Source organism: Centrocercus urophasianus, unplaced genomic scaffold, assembly GCF_019232065.1.
Source record: "Centrocercus urophasianus isolate 14NV4802_14NV808 unplaced genomic scaffold, USGS_Curo_1.0 seq_1420, whole genome shotgun sequence".
Classification (NCBI taxonomy): domain Eukaryota; kingdom Metazoa; phylum Chordata; class Aves; order Galliformes; family Phasianidae; genus Centrocercus; species Centrocercus urophasianus.
The window spans coordinates 6,737-26,407 of record NW_024884610.1 but is presented as its reverse complement, the minus strand read 5'-3'; the positions used below and the strand labels follow the sequence as shown (position 1 = coordinate 26,407).

The following is a 19,671-nucleotide window of genomic DNA, read 5'->3' as shown; positions in this document are numbered from 1 at the left end:
TCCTTGATGGAGAAAAGACATCCTTAGCACTGAGCCACATCTGTGAATCACGCTGCCGCTCTGCCCTTTGCTGGGAGCATCGCTCTGGGCCTCACTTAGAAAAGGCTCCTCAGGGCAGCCACCACGGGGGCTGAGAGCCACCCTTCCACCTCACTGTCTTCCCACTCAAAAGCTTTCCCAATGAGGAGCTTCCAGGACTAATTGCAGCAATTCCAGTGAACGGTAACAAGGGGTTGAGATTTCCAGAAGCTCTTCAGCACCCGTAGCAATCACAGCAGACAACAGGAATTGCAAACGATCAGCAAAGTTGGCTAAAGGGTTGAACGGAATTGCTCTGTCACAGTGCCCAGCCCCAGACCCACTGACACTTCTCCCCCTCTGTCTCTTGGCAATTATAGATTAAAAAGATAAATAAAAGCCACAACTTGCATGCAATCTCCCAGCTCATTCTGTACCCACAATCTATTAGCACAGCTCCTCTGACTGCCATGCATAGAAAATTGTTAAGGGTGAAGCCCTACGCTGGCATCTGCAACGCAGACCTCATCATCTGAGAGGATTTCTGCTGTGCATTTTGCTCTTTCTTCCCGCACCAAATTCCCTTTGGCACAGGCAGACTAGCCAGAAGGGATTTCTGCAGTACAGCAACAGATCTGAAAGAACTAGTTCGCCTGATATTCCCAGCACCACAACCACGTGGTTCTATTCACCTGATTTATGCCTTTCAATTGCAGCATGACCACAGGATGCAGATGTAGTATAACATATTCCCTATGCATTTCCCTGTAGTATGTTTTGGTTTGGTTTGGTTTGGTTTAGTTTGGTTTTTTTTTTCCGAAAATAATCAGGAAAGAAAAAAAAAAAAACAAAAAACAACAACAACAAAACAAACAAACAAACAAACAAAAAAAAAAACAACAAAAAAAAACTGACTTCATGCTTGGAAAAATAATTGGGAGTTAAAAAAAGAATGTTGTCCCAGCGCACTTATCCCATCAGAGAAACAGCTATGGGGTCCCACATGCCTCAAGAAAGAAAGGGGGGAAGTGAACTTGTGTCAGGAGTCTGTTTGTGCTGGAATTGGTATCTCTCGAGCTCCAGGCTATTTGTTCTGAATGAAATCATCTGCTGCTGAAAGGCTCAATAACACTCCTGAATGAAGTTTTCTACCTACACCGACTTATTAACTTCTAGGAAACCAGAGGAGGAAAAATCACCATGGAGGTCTTGCAAAAAGGAGCCATGGAGAGGGCTGGGCTCACACACATCCACATCCGCCCCGCAGAACGCCCATCCCTGGGGGGCTCAAGACAACGTGCTGCTCTTTCTTGGCCACAGCGCAGATGGAGATGGAGGGAGAGCCCTCAACAAGGCACCTGAGACCTTGCTTTGAGCTCACACTTGGCTCTACAAGTTGTCTTCCTTCCCCGCTTTGTCTTCCTTCCCCCAGCCCTTGCCGTCTGCCAAAGGGAGGTGTTTAGCAGAGGAACTGCCATCACTGAGAACTGCTATACACCACTGCAAGACCTTAGCTGAGCAAAATAATGTTGGACCCAGCAAGCCAGCCTTTGTCCTGTGCTCACATTTGCTGACAGCCACAGCTCTTCAGGTCCAGGTGGAGCTCCTCTCTCATAACTGCAGCTATTGAAAGGCAGACGTTTACTCTAAGCACATTGTTCAGACTACAAGCAAGGCAGGAAGGGTTCCTCAGCCCAACCTACACCCATATCACTCATGACACTCATGTCACCACCTTCTCAAAAGCAGTTCTGCTCTCTGGAAGCCCCTTTTGCACAGAGAAAGCCCAGAAACCCAGCCAGGGGTCTCTGCTTCTGGATGGTATCTTCAGCTGCCACTGGGTCCGTGCCCCAAGAGACACAGTAGGACCTGTGCTGGGAGCACATCTCAGGGCTCAGGCCTCTCTCCAACACTGCCCCAAGGCATGCAGGTGATGGGGATGAGAAGGGGAGCACTCCAACCATGCTGGAATGGCTTTCCTCAAACCCACACAGCCTGCTGGCAGGGTTCTCAGCTCTGCTTTTGGCTATGAAATGTCCCTCTGCACTGGAAGTTAGGACACAGTTAAGACAACAAAGGTGCTTAGGCTTTCCTCAGCATGAAAAATTCATTCCCTCCATGGCTACACCCCCTAATGAGATGATCAGTGACCTGATGAATGTCAGGTCACCGCTTCCCAGTACTAAAGGCTGTGCACTGTTTTGTAAAAGCGTGGGTTTTTTTCCCAGCTACCTTCTTTTCCCTGTTATGAAGAAACTGCCCTAAAAGTATGTTCTCTGGGAGCACACGCAGCCATCACTCCCTCGAAGCCCATGTACCAACATCTGCCAGCCAGTGGAGAAAACAGCCTCACTGCACGTGTGCATACACACATACATTGTACTTAAATATATATTTATATATGAAACATAGAACCCCAAATGTAGGTTGAGCTTCTCTAACATACCCAGTGCTGAATGGTTATTTATCTCATGTATATATCACTTATGTATCTATCTATACATCACTATCTATACATCACTTATATATCAAGACATGTGTCTTGATATATTAATACATTTTGTATGGGTTGCGATACAGAAAAAGCCCACAAACATGAGTTCTGATTTGTCTGTATTTACAACCGTGGGTGTGTCTTCATCATAGTATAATAACCCAATCCTGCTCTCTTGTTAAAAAAATGACATCTTTGTAATGGTACAAAATTATTTCTGTGTAATCCGTATAGAGGATAAGTTATTAAGGAAACAAGCATCAGAAATTGTCCTATTAAGTCAAGGCTGTGGATTTTAACCCTTTCCACCATGTCAGGTCTGGGCATGTGTGTTTATATACTCCAAGTGCTTCTGTTCACTGTATCAGAGTATGACCACAGGCCCCACAGAAAAATGCCAAGCCATTTTTAGCACAAGCTCAGCATGGCTAGGTGCCATGCTCTTCATATGTCATGAAGCCCTTCTAATAGTCCTCACTGTTTTGCCTCCTCCCTCCTCCCTTCAGAAACCCCACAATGAATGTAAACCTTCAAATCTTCCCATTGGCCATAATGAAAGGGTAGTTTAGCAGCAAAAAAAAAAAAAAAAAAAAAAGGTGCCGGGACATCATTACTCAAGTTCCAGTAAAAGTTGGAAGTCTGGCACTGGGGGAGGGAGCAAAGTTATTTCAACTGAGTGCACCCCCCAGAATAATAAATAAATAAATGAATGTTGAGACATTGAGACATTGTGCGAATAGGATCTGTGCAGAGGGTGGGCAGAGGGAACACCACCTTCAAGGATGGCATGGAATTAGAAGAGTAAGTGCTTTATATCAGCTTTTTCTTATCTGATCCTGAGAATGGTTGCACGCAAGCAGACACTTGCCCACTCCATTTGGGTAAGCTTATGGGTGTATTGAATAAGGTTCTGAGTTTGCAGGATTACAGGCATCATATGGTGCCCTCCTTTAGCACGGCTGTAAGATCTATGGGACACCAAATACAGCAACTGTACGACTTGTGGATCTGCATAAACATCAGCTCCCAAGGCAGCAGCAACCACTTACAGCCTGGAGGGATCAGCTCCAGGTTCCTGGGCTGCCCATGGGTGGATGCCTCCAGAAGGCAACAGCATGGCCCCTACAGCCCTCCGCTCAAAGCCAGCTTTGCTGCTTCCAGAGAATAAGGGATCTAAAGCACTCCTGCTCTCCTGGATGGAAAATGCTATATTGAGCCTCTACATCTGTCTTAGGTGTAATCATGGGTATGGCAAAGTTCCTGCAAAACATTTGCACCAGGAAGTAACTTGACACATGTATGAAGTTCCAAGTCGAGTGAAAGGCATGAAGTTAATTACCAGCAGAGCCTGACATTTAGAAAAGGACTTTAAACAGGATTTTTAAACAGGATTTAGGCATAAGTTTCAGCCTACGTATTTACATCCAAAACGGAGATCCAAAAAGACCTCTTCAGCCACCACCTGGCCCTGAAGATCCCAACATTTTCTAACAGCTTCCTGTTTCACCCTGAAGTCACCATATCTATACCCCTGCTTCGAGAATCCAGGGCTGACCAGGAAAACACATCCTTTCTGCCTAAGACCCTCTGAACGTCAGAAACCAACACAATGCACCAAGTCTCCAGGGGCATCTGGAGAACTCTTAACAAAACTGCTCTCAGAACGGGGCTGAGGCCTTTGGCTCTACAGCACTACCAGCTGGGAAGAAGATATCTTCCAACTCTTCTGCAATAGCTCTGTGTTCCCGTGGCCCAAACCCTGCCTCTGCAACACAAGCATTAAAACTGGAGTGGAAAATTGTGGATGTTGGCCTCACGTTGGAATGGTAGTTCACCAATTTGAGGTAAAAGGCACAAGAAGATGCCAGAGAAGGGACTGTCACCACATCCTTGTTCACTCACCCACCAGTGACACACGAAACAGAGCCCAGAGCTCTCATGGGGCTGGAGATCCCCATGATGGTGGCATGCATTACCTCTGCATCCTGGACATCCTGTGGAGCTCCATGTCATCGCTGCCGCGGAAACCTTTTGCGAAGGGGTTGTTCTCAATCTTCAGCTGAGTGATCTGAAAGGGAAGAAGAGCAATGGGTTCATTGCAAGTTCAAGGCATGGTCAGGGAGAGAGGGGATTTTGTTTATTAAACCCAGGCCAGTTAAGATGGTGGGGGAAAGACACTTTTGGGAATTCAAGTCATCCTTCAGCTCAAGCTCTGAGCACTCCAGATAGGGCGTCCTCCAGCTCTCTCCACTGGAATAGTATCTCCTGCCTTTCACTTCCCTCAGGCTCGCCCCATACCTAACACACACAACTCTCAGTGGAGGAAAGCTGCTTTCTGAAAGATCCATACCGTCTTTTTACAGCTGAGATAGAAAGGGCTGTACTGAGCAGAGGGGCTGGTGATGAAGGTGGAATTACCCGAACAAATTTCACTGACACCAACAGATATTATCTCACCTGTGCATAACCATAACCAAAAACTCTCAAATCCTAGAGCCCACTCAGCCAAGGCTCACCCTGTCTGGTTACTCTGTCTGGTAGCGAGCAGCTATTCGCACTCCAAGAGCACTGCAGTTGACATGCTTCCCCTCCCAGATGCACACTTGCAGCAACAGATTAGGAGTGTTTATCTCCCAGTTAACTATAGAATGAATTAAGGGGGCTGCTTTGCTCTCCTAGTTGGCTACTATGAGAATCTGAAGTTAGCTAGCATGAATCTTCCTCAATCACCTAACTTCAGTCTTCCTGCAACACCAAACTTAAACATTTAAAGCATCACCTATAGAGAATGTCCCTCTATCCAAGCGAGCTCTGTTGCTCACAGAGATGCAGTCCTCTCCTACTGATACCTCCCCTGAGGACTTAGGGAAATACACAGGTTTTCTCACCCTCAGGCTGATGTTAAAGCAGATATCATCTGGCCAGCAACACTGCCCACCACACTGCTGATCTTTTATGAGCTCCCATTGCTGTGCCACATTTGCCACAAGTGCTTTGGTGGCTCTGCAGAGCAAAGCTCAGGCTGGATCAGGTGTGCGCTGCCCTGAAAGCCAGCCTGCACCAGCTGCTCCTCCAGAGCTGGCATGGCAAAGTGAAGGCAGCATGAGTTTTGGCTCACTTGACAGAAATACAGCCATAAACTCACTGCTGTATGAAACAAATCTGTCTGCAGCACGCAGCCAGGGTCAGCAACCAGGGAGCACCAGCCTTGCAGGGAGAGGAGAGGTCCAGCCTCTGTGCAAATCCCCATACCAACCTTCAGCTTATGTTATATCAAATACATAGGCAGCAAAGGCTGCAATTTCCCTTCTTCCCTTTCTCCATCACTGCCAGGCAGTCCGAGCACAGGGCCAGAAGCAAGGAGAGCCCTGAGCTTGGAGCAGCTTCGTGCACTCACCATCCTTCCTTCGCACTGCCGGTGGGCCAAAGGGAAGGGAAGCGCTTGGGATTGATGGCGGGAGAACAGAGAGAGGTTCATGCTCACCAAGCCGAGCACGCACAACTGGACCCATCTCTTTGCCAAAATTCAAAGAGAGAAATCTGGGCCGGCCAGTGTCAATAACAAGCACCGCCAGGTGTCTGCACGACCAGCTCATTTTGTTTTTTTCTCATCGTATAGCATATTTTTTCCAAAGGCTAGTTGTTTACTTGACTTTTTTTGCCTAATTTGATCCCAAATCTCACACAGCCCCCATCACCCACGTATGCACATCCCCACAGGCACTCACATTAAGTCAGGACCTAATTCACCACATAAACAGGCGCTGCTTTTTTTTTGTCACGCATTTCCGATTTCAAAGCAGAGGCTGAACAAACAACCCATTTGGACCAACCTGCCATTTGAGCTGTTGTCTAGCAGTAAACCAGTGATATATTTCATAATTAAAAGCCCCAAACTGTTAGAAAGCAGCTGTGTACGTTGCAAAGTAACTGCCTATCAGTTTCCACCGCTGAGGTGGTGGCAATTCTGTAGTGAATAATAGGCATTATTCAACTTGTGGAAGGTTCCATTTAATCTGCATTCTGAAATGCACTAAATGTACGGGTTGTCCTCACTTGCCGAACCCAATGGCAATATTTGCTTGCATAAGAGAAGTCCTTCATGGAGTGAGGATTTACAGTATTGGCACCAGCACACAACCGTACAAAGGCGCGGATTCATCCCAACCTAACCAAAGGCTCTTTAACCAAGGAGCCTGCACAGAGGACCTCAGCTCCCAGTGTTCCTGCTGGAATCAAGGGAGGAGATGGGGAGTGCTAGAGGGCAGGCGGGCTCTGGGGTGGGCAGAATTGCCCAAATTCACTCTGTTCACTGAAGAAGGAGACGCCAACATGGGAGCCCTTTAGTTAAGCATCTCAGCTAACTGCTCTTTTTGACAAATCAAACCTTCAGTCCCCCACAGAATGTTGGCAAAATATCATACAAGACCTCCATCTTGCAAAAACATTGCTTTACTAGTAGAGAAACCTCCTAACTCTCTTTGGGAATGCTTAGAAACAATGGGATGAATGTACGTATTGCTAGCAGAAAGCCCCAAGTAGATCACCTGGAAATGAGAACACCTTAAAACAAAGGATCTGCTGCGTTGGAGGGGTCTAAGAGCTCTGGGGTACAGAAGGCTCCAAGTTAGGTCTGAGCTCAGTAGTGGGCAGTCTTTAGATGGGTTTCCAACTGGTTTCTCTGGATAACACTTAGGGGCATCAGCCCTAGCATTGAGTCTAAGACAGTTTTAGAAGAAAAAAAAAAAAGTGAAACAAATTAGAAAATAGAGAGCAAGCCAGTGAGCATCTGCTTTAGAAAACAGCCTCTGGAAGGTATTTTGTTTGGCTGCTTTTTGTCTGACTTCAAAACTATTCAGAAGTGGAAAAGCAAACAAATGGGTGGAAATTGCCTTCTTCTGGATCAGTTTTGCCACAGCAAAACTCTGTTTAATTGACTGCAATTCGTTGGGGGTGGGGACAAAAAAGCTGTCAGGAAGTCAAATGACAGTGACATCATTTTAAAATAAATAAATAAATGAATGCCACGTCCCACAAGGTCATTAAGATGGAACACTTGGGGCTAAATCACACAGCACGGATTCAACAAAAACATGGGGTTTTGTTTATTCATTTGTTACTAGAAGAAATTGATGGCAAAGTTATGTTATAGCCTCTGATTGCTTGTGCTGTTGCAGACCCCTGAGTGTCAAGCACTTTCCAGTGCAGCCTTCCCAATCTGCACTTCTCTGTGCCTGTCTGACCTATGGGTTCATCTTCACTTTAACGGGAAGCGACAGTTCCCAATGAAATCTCAGCGCCGCTCCTCCGCGCCTTTCTCTGGGCTAACTGACCACAGAGCATGTCTGCTGAGACATTTCCAACGGCATCTCTCACTCCAGCAAGATAAATTTGAGCTTTGCATCTAGTTAGGTGGAAGAAATGCACCATCTTTGCATTTTTCATTCTTGCCCAGCCTTGTATTTACACAGGTTTATGTCTCTAGATTCACAAGCAGCAAGGGTCAAATTACCACTCTGTATTGATAAGGTTTCTCTCCATTATTTCTAACTGTTAAACTTTGTTAGGGCTGAGGTGTCCCACACCAGCAGTTCGTTCTGGTCTCCTTTCTGTTTATGTTCTTTTCCTATCAATCAAACCAGTCCCATATTTTTGAGCACCATAGCCAAAGGGAAGCACACCGCTCTGACCCTCTGGAGGCTATTGCAAAGCCATCCCAAAGCCGGACACTTTGGAAAATCCCCACAGGTGCTGGGAGTAACCAGGAGGCTGGGCTCCAGGCTTGAAAGCACAGAGCCTTTTTCTTATGTGCTGTCACGTACCCCAGGTGGGAACCAACTCAGCATGGAGGAGAAAGCCAAACCAGAGTGGTGTGAATGGAAGGACTGGATGAAGACAAGGTGGCTGCTGAGGCTGTGTGCATCTGGCTGGGGCAGGCAGAGCAGCTGGATGGGGAAAGGGGACTCAGAGCCCAAGGGAAAGGCTGGCAGGGGGGAGAGAATGCTGAACCCAGAGGGCAGTGAAGGAAATAGGAGGGACTGTGAGCCAGTGACTGGTCAGAGCTACTGGTATGAGACAGAGGGGCCCATTGAGGAGGCTGCTGGCTGAACTGGGAGGCAAGGACAGAAGACAGAAGAAGAGACAGACCCTGCACAGTGCTTGGGTGGGGAGGAGGTGGGTCAGGAGTTGGGAGAGGGTGAGAGTGGGGAGAGCTGTAGTGCCCAGGGTCCCCTCAGAGAGGGAAGGCACAACCCCAAGGGCCCCAGGCTGAGCAGGGACAGGCTGGGGTACAGGAGTGGGCCCAGCCCCTACATTGAGGCACTCCATGGGATGCCAGCTAGACCACCACCTATCCATAGCCTCCGGCATCCTGAAGAGATGGATACAGTTCCCTGCAATCCAACCAGGAGAGCCAATCTCTGAAATAAAGCATCCTGAGCCCCAGCAGCTGCCCTCCTCAAAAGAACAGAGAGCCTTCCCTGGTTGTCCACATCACTGTGGTGCCTGTAGCATCCCAGCTAGTGCTGATGTTACCCAAAAGGAATTTGGGCTACTGAGAATGATGAATAACTTGGGGGGAAAAAATCAGCATAAAACCGGATATCCTGAGGGAGGGAAAACTAATATAAAGCCCAAGTCCAGCTAACAGGGAAAGTAGGTTGTAAAAATTAATGAGAATAATTGTTGTGAATTCTTGCTTTTGAAAGAACCCTCAAGAGGGCAGAACCTTAATTATTTCTGTCTATTAGGGTTCATTTCCTGGTCCTAAGTAGAGACCTAGTACTTAATAACCAGTAACACAATGATTTAAGCTACAGCAAAATGGTACTTAACTGTAGGGGAAGTTAATATTTGGGAATCAACCTGATTGCAAGCACCCATTGTGTAAATGGCAAGGAAATGAAATACGCATGTGACCTATTTTAACACCTTGATATTTCTGGGGTCTTTTCTCAGGGCTGCAGTGACGGGGGAGGTGGCCGAGCCAGCTGCTGACAAGTCCACTGAAAAATTAACGAAAACGTTCCTCGTAGCTGAGCCCTCCTTTTGGGGAGCAGGCTGGGGAGAGGGAGAGCCCAGTGGGCTTAAATATCTTTGCAGGCTGCCTAAAATATCAGGGGAAATAAGCACAAGGCCTGTATTGGGATTGCAGCTGTGCTCTCGAAATGAACGGGCTGATCCGCAATCAGACAGGTATTTCTGTGGGCTGTGTAAGCATCGAGTCACATGCGGTTATGGATGAGTCGTGCAGGGAATACTACATGCTGCAACATCATGCAAGCATGACATAGTTTTTGAAAGCACACACGTGTGTAGGCTTATGTGTGCACCTGTGCATGAAATTGTGCATGTAAAAGGAATCACTGCGTAATAATGGTGTGTAATTGCACGGACAGGAGGATCTGTGTGAAGGGTGCTCTACGGCTGATGGATGGAAGTGAGAGAGGTGGCAGTAAGTGGGTAAGAATAGGTAGTGCGCAGAGACACACGAGGATGGACAACCAGACCAAAGCTCCTTGCTGAGCTCCACAGACACAGCCTGCGATCACTTATGGCAATAGGAAGCATAACCCAAAAACACTCTTGGCCCCAAAAACACCCCGCTGTGACAGCAGAACTGGGGCTTGTGCCCACAGAGCAGCCCTACACGCAACGGATGTCACCATTCCACACTGCCAGCACCAGCTGCACCCTGGTGCTGCGCCTCCTCGACACAGGGGCAAGCTGCAGATTTTATTCCCTTCCCTGGAGGGAGATGCCATTTAGGGTAGATCACTCCCTGGTTTATTTTTATGGCCCTATCTTTCTCAATTGGGGCTTTATCTTGGGGCTACAGCCATTTTTTTTCTCGTTCCCCCAATGACTCAAGGCAAGCAAGGAGAGGAATGCGTGTGCTGGGGGGGGAGGGATGTGAGAGCATGTAAAATGTGTAGGGGGTGTGTAAAATATGTAGTGGTATCTGTGTGCATGTGCATGTGTCTGCAGGGATGCAAGCGCGTGTGCGTCTGTAGAGATTCATGCGCTCGTCAGTGTGTGTGTTTTGACAGAGACGGATACGCAGATGTCATTCCTTATCAACCAGATGTTGTTGATTTACAATCAAATATCCCCGCTCCTCCTAATATGGCAGTTTTCCCAAACTACTGTACTTACATGTTTTTGCTTTGCTTTGTTTTATTTGCGTGGTAATTGTCCCCCCCCCCCCCCCCCCCACATAACAGTCCTATTTTTCTTCAAAGGAAAGCAATTAAATTCAGGCCTGTTTTCTCACAGGGAAATGCATTTAAAGCAAGCAGTATGTCCTGTTTTATTAACTCCCTGTTCTATTAATATTATATTCTTTCTCCGAATCCATCAAGCAGAAGTTAAACTCGATTTTATAGCATCCACAACGGAGTTATAATTTAAGGCATAATTTGGCGAGGGCTCAACTTGGATCCAGTCTGCTTGTCCTGGCTGTGCCAGCAGCTCCTATTTTAAAGGGCAGGGAAGTATTTTCTTTTCTCCCTAGTTACGGTGAAACACTCTTTCTTCTCCAGCACGCTTCTGCTTTCTGCAGCTCCCTGGCCAACCAATGGATGGAGGAAACACAACCATTTCATGCACATTTAGGAGCTTCCCCGTTACATCTCCAGGAAAGCATCCAGAATTCAACTAAGGTCTTATCTGACCTTTCTCCATTTGAAAAAATAACAGAATGCTTTCACTCAGTTGAGCATAAGAGGGGCATTCTACCTGCCCACAAGTCCAAGCAAAGACCCTGCTTTCAATGCCATTAGGGGAGCCCTTTCGGGGGCACCCCCAAGGAAGCCTAAATTGACACATTTTCACACATTTTGCTTTGTTCTGCTCGGGCAGGAGCTGACTCCAGCCTCAGAGCCTCCCTTCCTGCCAGGGTCTCACTGCCCTCGGTTGGTGGGGACGGAGTCGTCCCCAAACAAAGGGACAGAGCACAGCCAGCTGGGGTTATCAGAGCCCCAGCCACAGAGGGGAGCGCCCAGCTCCCTTCTCCAGCACCAGATTACAGCCTTTGACCGATGTGGGGAAAGAAGATAAAACCAACTTCCTCGGTTGGTCGCCTCCACTCTGAGCAAGCCATCCTGTTTGAGCTCATTCCCCCTTGGCGCGCCTTGAGCCCCTTCTTTGGATACTTTGTGCATACTGCCAGGAATAACAGAGGGGATGGGGACAGAACAGATCTAGACGGATGGGGAGGGATGTGGGGAACAGAAGGGAGCCAGGACTGTGGCAAGTGGGGAGGTGAGAGAGATGATGGTGGGGTGGGAAGGACCCGAAAAGAAACTGTGTCAGAAGGGAGTGAGGAAGAGGAGACACAGTTTGCTGGTGTGAAGGCCCGGCCGAGCTCTCACCTTGTGGTTTTGGTAGGATGTAACAGCAATGAAGGCGGTCTCTGGGAAGACATGGGTGCAGAAGGCTGTGTTCTTGGAGCCGAAGCCGTTGTTCTCATCTGCCTTCACGATGTGGAGCCGGGGCTGGTATTTGTGCATGGAGTTCAGGATGATCTGGGCATGGGGAGAAAGAGAGGACAGACCGTGGGAATGGAGGGGGCACAACTCAGTGCATTCCCAACCCGTGCAACCTTCTCATGGAGAGAGGAGGCAGAGAGGGAACTGCAGTCCCTTCCCCGAAAAATTCTCCCACATCAGAGCTCCTCAGAAAGGATGGAGGAGGAAACACCTCTCCAGAGAAGCATTCCGCCACAGCCAAGGAGCCCATTAGGGCCCCTAACACATTTCCCAAAGCTGGAGAGGGCTCTCTTTCTCTTGCAGCACCCCCAGCAAGGGTACCTCAATCTTCCCAGCAATCCAACAAAGCAAGGGATGAGAAGCAGAGGAATTCGTGTGTCCACCCCCCCCCCACCATGCCACCCGCAGAGGATGGGGCAGGAGGGTGGTGGGGAGGGAAGCACTGCGCTCAAGATAAAAAGCGGCCCCTGCTCCGTACCGGGTTAATCTCCGGGGACAGTGGCGGGGATGGGGACGGTGGGGGAGGGGGGGACCCGCGCCGATAATGACCGGACCCTGGCGACAGCGAGACGCAGCGCGCCCCAACGCCAGACCCCGACCGCCTCGCCGCCTCCCCCTTCCCGGGGGTTTAGGCAAATTGCTTTGACATCCGGGAAAGCCGTAGACATCAACGGTGAACGATCTAATGGTTTTTAATTTCATTACCGCGACTCTAATTGAGAGGCTCCTGGTGCAGCTCCGCCTCTGAAGTCCCTATTGACCCAGCAGCCCGACTCTGCTTGCATGGACTTCTCCCCAGAGCCGCCTGCTCGCAGCGGGAGATGCCTGGCCCCGGGACCCGGCCGGATCCCCCCCCAAAATCTCCCCCCTCCAAAACAAAATTATATTAAATAATAATAATAATAAGCGAAAGCAGCAGCGCTTGCAAAGCGTCTTAATTCGGGTCCCAAAGGAAAAAAATAAATAGTAAATAAATAAACCAACCAACCCTGAATTGGAGAGGGAAAGCGCGGCTCGGACAGCGATGCTCAGCGCTCAGGTGCGCTGCGGGCTCGGCTGGTTTCCTCCCACTCCCCGCCCCCACCGGACAGGATTTAGGAACACGAGGTTTTCAGTGTTAAAAAGTGAAAACAGAAGGAAGAAGAAGAAGGAAAAAAAGAAGAAAAAAAAGCTTGGGGAAAAAAAGTGAAACCGAAGTGTTGAAATGAGACTGGAGAAAAATGGGCTCTTGGAAAAGGATGGTGGGATCTGGATTCATATACTCACTTAAGTAATTATATATATTTTTATAGATATATATATTTATAATTCATAGACGCATATATACATTTGCTCAGAAAAAAACATGTCTTTGGAGACCTCCGAAGGTGGGCTGCTTCTGGCTGCAGAATTCACACAATCTTTCACGGCCCCTTGGGTCCAACAATGGTTGGTGGTGCGATTTGGTTTTTACTTTTTTTCTTTTCAACCACGTGGTTGTAGGTCCTATTTCCTCCAATAATTATGCCTGATTGATTTTTGCCTGTTAGCCAAATTCATGGAAGCTACGGGCAGATTTTAAGGCTTTCAGACCCCCTTCGGGTTAAAACCAGGTAGCTGAGGTGTCACTGAAGCCAGGCACTGCGGTCTGTAATCAATTCCCACGCAGTGCTGTGAAATAGATCTTTAAAACATGGGCTACGTATCCTTTTTTTTTTTTTTTTTTTTGGGGGGGGGGGGGGAGTAGGGGGGGGCGGGCACACATCACTGGGGCTCATCCCGTCTTACCAGGGGGGAAGATAATACCCCAGTCAGATAATGGATTTAGACTACAGGTTCGGTGGCTCTGGGCAATGCGATGCCACTCGTAGGGACCCGATTGCGCGTGGGATCCCACGGTCGCTCTGTGAAGCACAAATCCGCGTCTCCCGGCCCTATCCCAGCACGGTACTCACATGTCCGAAGGGATCGAGGTGGTTGTTGGTGAGCTTCAGCTTCTGGAAGGAAACCAACTGCCTCATCCAATGGGCTCCGGTAGCGGGGGAGTCGGGGTGCACGTAGAGGCGGCCGGGCATGGCCGGCTCTGCCTTCCCGGTCACGGACCTGCGTGGGACAGAGGCGCTGAGCTCCCACCCGTGGGGTCCCCCCTCCTGCCCCCAGCACCGTGGTGCCCGGCGGTCTTCGGGAAAAAAAAAAAAAAAAAAAAAAAAAAAGACGTTTACGGACACACACAGTGCGCGGAGAATTAATGGAGATCTTTGGCACTTTTCCCGTCGAGGTGGCCGTTTCCCCATTTAACCCCATCCTTCCTCCTTCCTAATTGCGGACACCCAAACAAGGAGCAAAGAAAACACCGCGTATCCACCCTTCAGCATCTCCCCCGCCCGGAGACGCTGCTGCCCGAAGGGTAATTAAACTACTGGCACCAGGATGGCCAACGATCTCACCGTTAAGCAGGATTACAGGCACTGTTCTCTAATTGCAACAGATTTGGCTCTCTCTTTTGTTTGTTTTCTTTTTGTGTTGTTCTCCAGAGGTGCGTCCCGAGACCCTCAGGTACAGCCCAGCATCCAGCAGCTGCATCTCCCACCCTATGCCGCCCCGGGATCGGGCAGCCCGACACGAATCAGCGCTCCCTTCCCTCCCCCCCCCCTGAGTGCGTACCATTTATTATCTGCAAATTTGTATCTGTGGTCATCCGCTGGTACAATATCCATCAACAGTATGTACTTCGTTTTTGGATTGAGTCCAGTGACCTTCACTTTGTAACTGGGAAACATACGCCTATAAAAGAAAGAAGTGCGTAAATACAAAAGCGAAGAAGGGAAAGTTTCCCAAGGTGGATCTGTGCGCTGTGTGCGGTTTATCAGAAGTGGAGGGGCCCTGCAGCCAGGCGGGGGCACATCCTGTACGGGGGGGGCCTGGAGGGGGACCTGGGGGGACAAGGGACTTGAAGAGGCGGAATCGTAGTTACGATCCCAGCGGGTTGGTTTCTTCACCTACCCCTCAGTTCGCCTATTTGTTATCATTTCTTTCACCAATGCTTCAATTTAAAAAAAAATAATAATAAAATAAAAAAATTAAACAAATCTGGCCGCGAGATCCCTTGGAAGCAACTGACTTTCCTGTTTGCTTAAACTGTTGGAAGAGCAGGGGAAATAAGCCAAAAAAAAAAAAAAAAAAAAAAAAAAAAAAAAAAGGGAAAAATATATGTATTTCTGCAAAAGTACGCGTTTTAAATGTGCACATTTCTCCAAAGCTCCCGTGTGTATCAACCTCTCCGTTCCCAGAAGCTGAAGGAACACACGCGCTCAGGTGTAGCACCGAGGACGTGCATACAGAGACATCAGCAAACACACCTGACAAATACTTGGAAGCACGCGAATACACACTGAGGACAGCGGCTTTTCGAAATAGTTTCCATTACTGCAAGGCAGGGACTTAAAACACTGATGTTATTTTAGTTCGAGCTTTCCAAATATTTAAAAATAAAGCAGATGAAAACGTAGCCCTTGACTTAAAACACGCATAAACAAAAAGCCCCACACCTCTAAAAATACTGCGCACTTCTCCGGGGCTCGGGTTCTTATCTGTGCGATAGGGCATCTGGGCCGGTGTGTAAATTCACGTGCTAAGAGATGAAGGGGGGGAAGCCGGTGATTGATGGGGGGTTACGGGGGTAGACCGAGGGAGAAGAAACCAAATTCCACCCGAACACGGATCTGCGCGTCCACCTCAAACACCTGATGGGCAACGGCGCGACCCCGGGCTTCTGCAGCAATGAGCATAAGGAATTCTATGAAGAACAACTATTCTGTGCCTGCCCCGGTGCTGCGTGCGCTTTCCCCTAAACACCCCGCTCTATAAATGTCGGTTTTATAGCTCTCCAGACGATGTTTCTATGCGTTACTTTATTTGTTTGAAATCTCCGCAAGGTGGTTTTTGTCCGTCTTCCTCCTTGCGCTGCTTTCTGAGAGGGAAAAAAAAAAAAAAAAAAATCTGCTTTTCTTCGCGAAGTTTCCGTGTCCCCGAGCGGAGGCAGCGCGCAGCCCGCGTCCCCACAGGGTCTGGGGGCGGAAGGACAACGCTGCCAGCAGCTCCGCAGCCGCGCATTTCCCGCACAGGTCGCCCTTTCCAGCAGCAGAGCAAGGCGAGCAGTGAGACAGACCCACTCGCAGCGCTGTCTGCAGCCAGCTCTATTTTTTTTTTTTTTCCTCCCTCTCCAGGCAAATTTTGGAAGACCACAACAAATACCAGATGACAGAGCAAAATGAAAGTCTGACTTGGCGTTGCTTACTGTGCCCTCGCCTCCTAACGCTGCCATTCTCTCTTTGCTGGAGGGGTTTCCCTTTTCAGATCGAGCCTCGGGCAGCGCCAGGTACGGCAGTTCGTTTCAAACCGTAGCGAAAAGAGCCCCGAGCTCGCAGGTGACCGTTGCGCTGGATCTCCCCTTGAGCAGCCCTCAAAGACGCTACTATTAAGGATAAAGCTGAATAACCTCAAACGCACTGCAGTACATCCGCGTACACACACAAATATCTGTGGATCGGGTTTGCTGAGCCGGCCATGGAATCCATTACGCACAGTCCCAATAAAGTTGGATTTGCGAGGCTGTATATTTTTCTACACACCCACGCAGGCGAGAGCACACATATAGAAATGTGTATCTGGACGCGGTTAGACACGCATGCTATTTATTTGCGGGCACATCTATTTATGCATCTAAACCGTTACGCTATCGGTATATAAACAGTAGCTTAAGACCACATATACTTTTAAATGGGATGGTGTGGGTGTTCCGCGTGTATTGGCCTCAATGAGCGCGTAAGAAATTAGAAGGGTCTGGAAGAAAAAAAAAAAAAAGAAAAAAAGAAAAAGAAAAAAAAAAAAAAAAAAAAAAAAGGACGGCGTTCCAAAATCGCGGAAGGACAGAGCTGCTCCTTTAGTTAAAAATAATGGTAATATTAACGAGATCGCCCAGCGAACGGCTCTAAACAAGGTCAGCTTTTGGCCAAGTGGCTGCAATTCGGCTCTTGACTGGAAAGCTTCCAAAGGCCTTGAAATTGGGATTAACGATCCAACTGTTCTGGTTAAGAAAGGAGCCAGAAGAAACAATTTCTTCTCAATCCATCCTCGCAGGGGTGTCACGGAGACCCGGGGCAGCAGCGGGGCTGAGGCCGGGCACCTCCATTCCGCCGTGGGCACGCACTCCCCACGCACACGAGCACGCGTGGAGAAGCTCAGGGTGTGTATTTGTGCAAAACTCTCCCCGCAAGCACCGACGGAGGAGGAGGATTCGGCCCCACGGACACAAAGGGCGTGCGGCCGCCTCCCCCCGTTGCACTGGGGCTGCTTCTTACCTTCCAGCCTTTGTTATGATCATCTCCGTCCCCACCTCGTGAAATTTCAGCCACAGCTCCCGCTCGTGCAAAAACACTTTGATCCCCTCCATGCCCTGCAAAGCAGAAAGGCAGAGCCATGAGCACCGAGCCCCGAGGAGGAAAAACCAGAGAGGGAAGCAGCCGGGCGGTGGGGCCGGAGTTCGGGGAACGCTTCCCGGGCAGCGCCGGATCCTGCGGGCCCCGGTGCTGCGGGAGCGGGACGGCCGGGCCCGGCTGGGAGAAATCCCCCCTGCTGCGGTCGGGAGGCGGCCGGAGGAGATTCACATCCTTCTGATGAGTGATTTACACCCGCTTTTGCAGGCTGGGGTCCAATCCTCGCACCCCTCCGTCCTCGCCTTGTTAGCCCGGTCCGGAGGCATCGCTCTGAGCGGGGCGGGAGGGAGACCCACAGCCTGACAAAACCCCCAAACCGAGGACACGTACACCCCTAACGATAACAGAACCGAAAACCGAGCAGTCATCGGCCGTGGGATCTCCTTCCAGGGATTTACCTGCGGCCGCCTAAGGATCCCGGCGAAGCCCTACACCCCGGCACCGAGCTCCGGGGCCAGCTCTGAGCGCTGCCGCAGCCCAGCTCCTTGGCCCGGCCCTGCCCTCCTCTGCAGCGTGGGGAGAGCAGTTTGCTGCGGCCTGCCGGTGAGCCCACGTGTGTAACCGCGACTCGGGGGGGTCCGTCGGGTGAGGGTTGGTGGGGATGTGCGAGGGGACCCCGGCTGTGCCCAACCCCCCAGTGGCTGCGGGCTGCCCACGCGTGACACCCACAGCGTGCCCTGGAGCCCAATGGCGGGCAGAGCAGTGTGTAGCCGGGGTACACAGGCACAGTGTGTTCACGTGTACATTTTCATGTGTATATATGCTCATACGTGTCTTAAACCAATCCACACAGGCACATAGCAAATACACAGCTGTCTGAGCTTGCATCTGCATGTGCATTTCTACGCTCAAGCACTGGCTGTGTGTGCCTGTCCTTGCACAAAAGGGTCCCTCCCTGTGACATTCACTGCGATTTTTCCCTGCATGCCCCCCCAGCACTCAAACACACCGCAAAGAACAGCAAAGCAGGAAAGAGCCCACCGCCCTGACCATCAGGTGAGAGCTTTCCTTCCCGTGAGGCCTAAAATGACTCATTCCTGCCCAGCTCAGGAGTAGAACTACAGCTGGGATCGGGGGGAAAACGCAGAAAATTGGCAAAAAAAAAAAAAGAGAGAGAGGGGGACGAAAGAGAAGGGGAGCTGCGTCCGGATCCTTACCTGCTGTGTGAAGGCTGCCTGCGGAGAGGTGGGGGCCTTGCTGGTGGTCCCCAGCTGGGGGTCCTGCTTGGCCTCAGCCTGCAGCTCCTTGGCCTCCGAGTCAGCCGGCGTGCTCGGGAGCCCGAAGCCTTCCTCGGTGTCCGCCATGTTACGAGCTTCCTTCGCCGAATCCCCCACTGCAGGCACACATCGAGGAGAGAGCAGAGATAAGAGGCACATAAGTCAAGGCTGACGCTCAATCAAATATATATACATTAACGATACACATGCGCTGAGCCCGGCGCTGGGCAGGGCGGGAGGGCGAAGCAGCGCTGCTCGCAACTCACTTCCAGCAGCCCGGGGAGAGGACAAGGCCCTTTAACTTTTGGAGAGGGAGAAATAAAGACTTTTATTTATTATCGCAGCCCGCAAGGGATGATAGGATTTGGGGTGGGGGATGGGGAGAGGGGAGGCGGTATTATTAAATGCATCTTTTGGACAAGGTAAACAGCCGCCTGCCCGCAGTCCGCCCGGCAGCGTGCACGGGGCACCTTGCCGCGGGACCGAGCCGCTCAGCACACGCGTGGCCACGAGGTGGGGGTGTCCCGGGGGGGGGCTGGGCCTCCCCATCCCCCGGGCCGATATCGGGCTCTCTGGGCCGGGGAGGCTGAAAGATCCCCCCGTCCTCCCCTAGAGGTAGGAGCCACTTTCCAGCAAGCGAATGCCTCCGCCACGTGACGGCGTTTATATAACCCCAATTCCAAAGAAAATTCAACTTCGTGCACCCCTGTGAAGCGCGACCTTTCCGCCAAAGTAAAATAAAACGAGTCTTTTATCCATCCTCCAAAACCCCAAACTCAAAACGCTGTCCCGAATAGTCGCAAAACAAGTCGGATTGGACGGACGAGACGATTTAAAAACATCTAAAAAGTGCGAATCAGTCCGATATGGTGCAAAGTAACGTGCGCATGGACTGCACATGCAGTGAGCTGAGCCCTAACGGGAGGAAAACTGCACCGGCAGAGCCTGAGAAATCCGCCGCTTACATCTGATGCGAGCAA

The 19,671-nt window shown here is 50.0% G+C and overlaps 1 protein-coding gene across 1 annotated transcript; it reads right to left on the bottom strand.

The window, feature by feature from the left end:
• Positions 1 to 4,488: 4,488 nt before the first annotated feature.
• On the bottom strand, positions 4,489 to 18,850 carry LOC122158485 (T-box transcription factor TBX5; the record flags this gene model as incomplete). The annotated part of the gene is made up of 6 exons (XM_042815185.1): positions 18,632 to 18,850; positions 17,340 to 17,434; positions 14,644 to 14,763; positions 13,935 to 14,082; positions 11,884 to 12,036; positions 4,489 to 4,580 (listed from the first exon to the last, which is right to left on the bottom strand). Coding segments are annotated over exons 1-6 (827 nt in total), but the record flags the coding sequence as incomplete, so codon positions are not given.
• Positions 18,851 to 19,671: the final 821 nt, after the last annotated feature.